The 6,000-nt window shown below is 38.1% G+C and overlaps 1 protein-coding gene across 1 annotated transcript in view; it reads right to left on the bottom strand.

Moving 5' to 3' along the window:
- Positions 1-2,593: 2,593 nt before the first annotated feature.
- Positions 2,594-6,000, bottom strand: part of UNC5D (unc-5 netrin receptor D) — a 582,780-nt gene continuing 579,373 nt past the window's right edge. The window contains exon 18 of the mRNA XM_036894362.2: positions 2,594-3,233. Coding sequence (XP_036750257.1) covers positions 3,095-3,233 — 139 coding nt within the window. The 3' untranslated portion in view covers positions 2,594-3,094. The remainder of the gene's footprint in view (positions 3,234-6,000) is intronic.

Below are 6,000 nucleotides of genomic sequence, written 5' to 3'. Positions count from 1 at the left end.
ACGGATTTCACTTACTGTGCGGCAGATAGCACTGAATTCTTTAGAAACAACTTGTTCCCCTGTGACCCCAGGTTCCTTTGGGCACCTCTAAATTTAATAATTAAAACAGTCACCATCATCTTAAAAGAATGTTCAGGGATAAGAGGTTCACATTTAAAGAAACTCCATGTATACAACTTCCCCTTTTAGGTAGGAGTTCTAGCCTGAATCTTATTCATATTTAATGCCCTTGGATATTCCTTAAGCTGATCAGAAGACCCAAATGGGTCCTGAAGGGTCATGCCTCAATTAGATCATTAACCTTGCCTGGGCAAAGACGGGAGAGAAAGTCGATACCCTCAAGAGGCAATTTGAGGAACTCTAGTTGAGGTCAAAATAAAAGTTCCAGGCAGCCAAGATATGCTCACCCACTTAATTAGGGGGGGAGAGCGTGGGGTGCCTCTCTCCAGAGCCTCTTCTTAACAGCCATCAGGAGAGTTACATAAAACCATTTCATTTTATCTCTTGACTAATCTTTGTGAATATGTTATAAAATACCTTTTTTACAAATATAACATTGGGTGTGACCGAAAGCAGAACTCTGAATTTGTATAATTTATGGACTAGCATCAGATGAGTAGAAATTAATCTTTTTTTTTTCCTATTTAGCTGCAACCCACTCTTAACAAAGTGTAGGTGGCTTAAACAACAGCATTTAGAATCAGAGAACAAAGTGGGCTGACATGGGTAAGAGAGAGATTCATCTCTCCTTTACCCAGCTTGGCTAATTAATCTGGGCTGAGAACTCCCCATGATTTACTTCTGTAGGTCCTCACGATTTCTCCCAGCTGTCTGCAGAGGTGAGCAGTGGGAACTGGGGGATGCCGTAGTGGTCCACGGGCACCTGGCTCAGTGTGAAAGGTCCGCCTTCTACAGGATGGTTCCCACCAGGCCCTGGGAGGTAGTGACACAGGTTGCGGAAATACCTTGGCTTTGGAGAAGTGGAACTCCTAACATGTGGTTCATTTCTCCCTATTTTATTTAAAATTAATGACTAGTCACTTCCAAATGTATTTCCTGATCCCTCAACTTCCCACTAGAGGAACGATACCGTGGTATATTGAAGACTTTTTTTGCAGACAGCAGTAGTTTTACTAGCGAGATGACTAACATAAAAAAAATCACTGTTGCAATAAAGGAAATTTAAAAGACAACATTGACAAATGTTTTTACCTTGTGGCAGCTGGTGGGTATTAGGTGATGGGTGGACGTAGTCTCCAAATAGCTAATGGATGGGAAGGGAAATAAACCCAGAATCTACAGTAGATTGGTTAAAAAGTAAACATGATACACTCAATTTTGACAACTTCCCTGTACCACTACCTCCAACCCCCAACTCCCCCAAACACAGCGTGATTGCCTCTAACTCACATTTTTAAACTGCAAATAATTCAAATCTCTTCCAGTCACTAGCCCAAATCCCTACCCATTCCTCAAAGCCTCATCTGAGGCCACTTTCTCTATGAATCCTCTTGCTTCTAATTCCCTTGCTCTGAGCCCTATGTCAGAAAAGTTTGCCTGTAATTTTGGTTACGTACTGTTGATTATAAAAGTTCCCATGGCCTTTCCTTACATCTCATGTCTGGTAGCCATGTCTCCCCGCCTCAGACTGCATGCCTCCTGAGGGCAGCAGCCACAGCATTAATTTCCCGTGTTTCACAGAGAACCTGGCACAATGGAAAAAATGCGGGTGATTTTGTTGAACGATCTAATTCCTTGTACAGCTCACGTTTCTTGATGGGACTACCATGATCGTTCTCCTTCTAGGGCTTGAAATATGTTTTCTTTCTTTTTTTAAAAATTCAGAAGAGAGAGAGATGTGTGATATATGATGATAGCTGGTTGTGTTTCTGGGTTATAGCTCCATGTGATTTTAGGCAATTTATCTTTCTTGCTGCTACTCCAGCTCTGACCTGTCTCAGCTCCCACAGCCTGAAGTAGTGTTATATCATCGATCTGACTTGGGTTGAATCTTTTGTGTCTCAGGAAAAGGCATCTACCCGTAGTATATTTCCAGTCACCTTTATACATGACTAAGACTAGTGTGTAGGTTGAGGATAATTATAACTTTAATTGCATCTGTAAACGCGTGCTTGGCATTATCATGGTGGGAGAACCATGTAAAACCTCAGGGCAGAGATGATCATACAATTAACCTTTGGCCTCATGCTGGTTTCTGTTTCACTCAGTCAAGATTTTAAATGTATTGACATGATAGGTAAAGTTTAGTTTTTTCCATTCTCCAGTTTAAAGTGAACAAATACATGTTGGAAGCATTCTACTTAAATTAGGATTTATTCTTGCCTTCTACCCTGAATTACCTTTGCCATGGAAATCTTTCTTTTTATGAAAATGCCTCATTGTCTAGTTGCATATTAATTATATCCCCCCTTTCTTTATCATAGTAAAATATAAATTTTGAAATACTAAATGGTGCTTCTAAGCTTATACTGCAAAATAGCAGTTCCCATCTTATTCATTCCTAATTCTTGTTCCCCTGAGGAAACACTTTTTAAACTTTCAGCTATTTTATATTGTTTCTATAAATACCCACTTCTATACTTTCTTTAAAGTTTTATATGTTGTCCATTGAACCAGCTAAGGAGGATGAGGACTTAGTTTTCTTAAATACTTAACAAACACTCGCTTGCATATACACATATTCAAAGACATGCACACATGATGCAACCACATTCACTCATAGATACCTTATTCTCTCAGTACGGTTAAGTCACAGTCTCAGCTCAGGATTATGTGTTTGTATTACTAGGGCTATGAAACAATCATTCACAGCTGAACCAGGCAGTAAGTCATGGTCACATTTTCTATCTTATGGAATGTCAAGTCCTTCCTGATGCCCTTCATTGCCATATTTTAATTTTGCTCAGCCATCTTTGCATCAGTCACAAATTTATCCCCAGAACCTCTAACAGATTTGAAGATATCCTCTGAGTATACTCAAACACTCAGGTGTTTTATCCTGTTTTATTTTCTTACTGGAGATGTTGCTTCTGGAACCCACAGATTTCCTGCTCCAATTTTGACTGGTTGCACTCTAAGCTTCAGAAGCACAGCAGTCATCCTGGAAATCCATTTTGCTTCTCTTCTGCTTTGGATCTTCATTTTCTGGAGCCCAGGTCTTTCTCTTCCTACTATTTGCTCTTGTTTTCATGTGCATATCTTCCTCGAGTACCCTAAGGAAAGAAGATTTTGAGACTTTTCCTATCTGAAAGTGTCCTTTTTCCATCCTCCTAATTTAGTGATAGCTTGGCTGGGTATAGCATTCCAGATTATAAACCATTTCCCTTGGAGAAAGAAGTCCAATGATAACCTTTCTCTTTTCTTAAAATCTGAAAACATTTAAGAACTTGTATTTGAGGTATACTGAAATTTCAAAGTAATGTCTGACTGTAAATCTTATTTTTTCCATTCATTATTTCACAAATGTTCTGAATTTGTCATGCTCTGCCATTTGAGTTTAAAAATTCCTTTGGCAGTTTCTTTATTAACATCTCTGTTCTTTCTGGAATTGCTATATGAATACTAATTTCCAAGTTTATTACCTTAATTTATTAGCTTTCTCAGCTAACATTCATATCTTTTGTTTTAGGTTTGGGAGGTTTTTTTTTCAACTGTTCAATTGAAACTATGAATATTGCTATGAAATTAATTTACATTTTAGTGTCATTTTTAGGTTGTAGAAATCTTTCTTTGATACTTTTTTTTTTTACAGAATCTCATGTTTTAGTTGCATGAAATATGAATCACAGATTTTTTTTTTGTTGTCTTAATTTTTCTTTCTCCATTTGTCTTTTTTTTTTTTCTCAGTTATTCTTTAATTTTGGAACCCTTCTTTAGGCTTCTTGAGACTCTCCTCAAATGTTTGGTCATCATTGACTTTCTGTTCATAGTTTAAATGAGGAGCATGTGTGTACACACCATATACACACACAGAGAAAAGCCTATTTAGAAGCTCTCTGAGAGACGCTGAGCTTGTCAACTGATAAGCTTCATGTTTGGGTAATTAAGTTGACCCTGCCTGTCTTGCATGGGGACCTCCAAATGTCAGTATCCAATGTTCTTTTCTCTCAGGCTTGTCCGTTTCTCCCCAGGGGGACTTGCCAATTTTCTGCATGACTGAGAGAAGCATTGTAGGAGACAAGGGAGGTGGGAGCTGTATGCAGCAGTCTCACTCTTAAATATATTCAATGTCACTCTTACTATTCTAAGGAGAGCACACCTACACCCTCTTTTCTGTAGTTGTACCTGAACTTTTTCTCTAGAGCTTGTCTGTTTCACCTTCATCAAAGTAAATAACCTCTGTGGGGTCTGTGTGGGGCAGCCACGAGGTGTGATGGGAGAAGCATCTGGAGATCTACTGTTAAAGCCGGTTTTAAAGGACTGCTTGAAACCAACTCTGCCTGCTGGCTGACTCTGCATTCCCACCTTCACTATTTTTTCACTGCCTATCCCCACACTTAGATTAGCACTTGACACATAGTGGGTACTCAGTACATGTTTTTTTGAACTGTGACTTTATAACTTTTTCCTCTGAGCGTTTTTTATGTTGTAGATAGACTTCTCCCCATAGGTCCAGGGGTCCTCTTTCTCAGATATGCTGCCTCACTTATCAGTCCACTACCCACGTTAATTTCCCCTCACTGCTCTTTGATCCTTTCCTGTTCTTTCTGTATTGTAGGTTTATGGCCTGTTTATTCCTTTGCTGTCATTTTTGTAGTCATTAGAGATGGGAGATATGGAGACAGTATGTATTTAATCTGCCACATAACCACATACAAGATTTTCTGCTTTAATTTTGTCATAAGTTCATATAAATTTTAAATGAAATATTTCAAGCATTGAGAAAGTATAGAAAATAACACATGTACACACCTATCTTGAAAAGTCTTATCATTTTAGTCATCTTTGCTTGAGATTGCCTCACTGTTGCAGTGAGGCTCACTTTTAAAGGAACAAAATATACTGTTGTATAGTTAAAGCCACTTACACTCTCAATTTCATTCTTTTTTTCTTTTTTACTCCTTGGAGGTAATACACTTCATTTGGTATGTCTTATTCCTATCCATGATTATGTCTTAATGGCCATGTATGCAGACCTAAATACTCTGTAGTTTTATTTTGCATGTTTGAAATTATGCGTAAACAGTGTTGTACATATTCTGCAACTTTTCAGTTGACATGTTTTCATGATGTATATGTGTTGATATATTCGTTGTAACAGCTGTAAGGCATTCCAGGCCCATATTTTATATCCTTTACTTCTGTTTATCCTAGATTGAAAGCTGTCTTGGAGCACAGATAGGTCCATAAAGCCCATGGCTTACCATCACTACAAAAAGGCAACACTGTTTGAAGAGCATGGACCTGGCATTAAGTAGATCTGGATTCAAATGTAGAATCCTTCACCTACTAGCTCTGTAATTTAGGGCAAGTTACTTAACCTCTTAGGTTTTGGTATCATTATTTATAAAATGTATATACTAATAGTACAGACCCTATCGTTATGAGTATGAAGTGTGTAGATTTCAGTGCAGTATTTGACAATATTAAGCAGCCAAATAATGGAACTGCTGTTATCATCACATTGTACAATCATTGACAGTTCACTGACTCATAGAATCTTAAAACTGGTAGTTCAACTATTTTAGGATGTTTCGAATTCCCTTTCCAAAATCCCCTCCAAGTGGTAGCCCAGCCTCTCTATAAAAACCTTCAGTGACTTGACACTCTGAGAGTTCATCCTAGTTTTCCACAGCTCTGTGAAAACCACGCTCACTATCAGGAATTAAAAAAAAAATTCTCCCTATACTTTCTACAAAACTAGTCCTATTTCTACCACTTGGGACCAGACAGAATAAGTCTAATCCCTCTTCTGTATGACAGACCTTCAAATATTTAAGACAAATATCAAGCCCCCCTGAGCCTAATTATATTGAAAGT

The sequence above is a fragment of the Manis pentadactyla genome, chromosome 7 (genome assembly GCF_030020395.1).
Source record: "Manis pentadactyla isolate mManPen7 chromosome 7, mManPen7.hap1, whole genome shotgun sequence".
Classification (NCBI taxonomy): Eukaryota; Metazoa; Chordata; class Mammalia; order Pholidota; family Manidae; genus Manis; species Manis pentadactyla.
The sequence above is the reverse complement of the archived record's forward strand: the minus strand, read 5'-3'. Positions and strand labels throughout refer to the sequence as shown.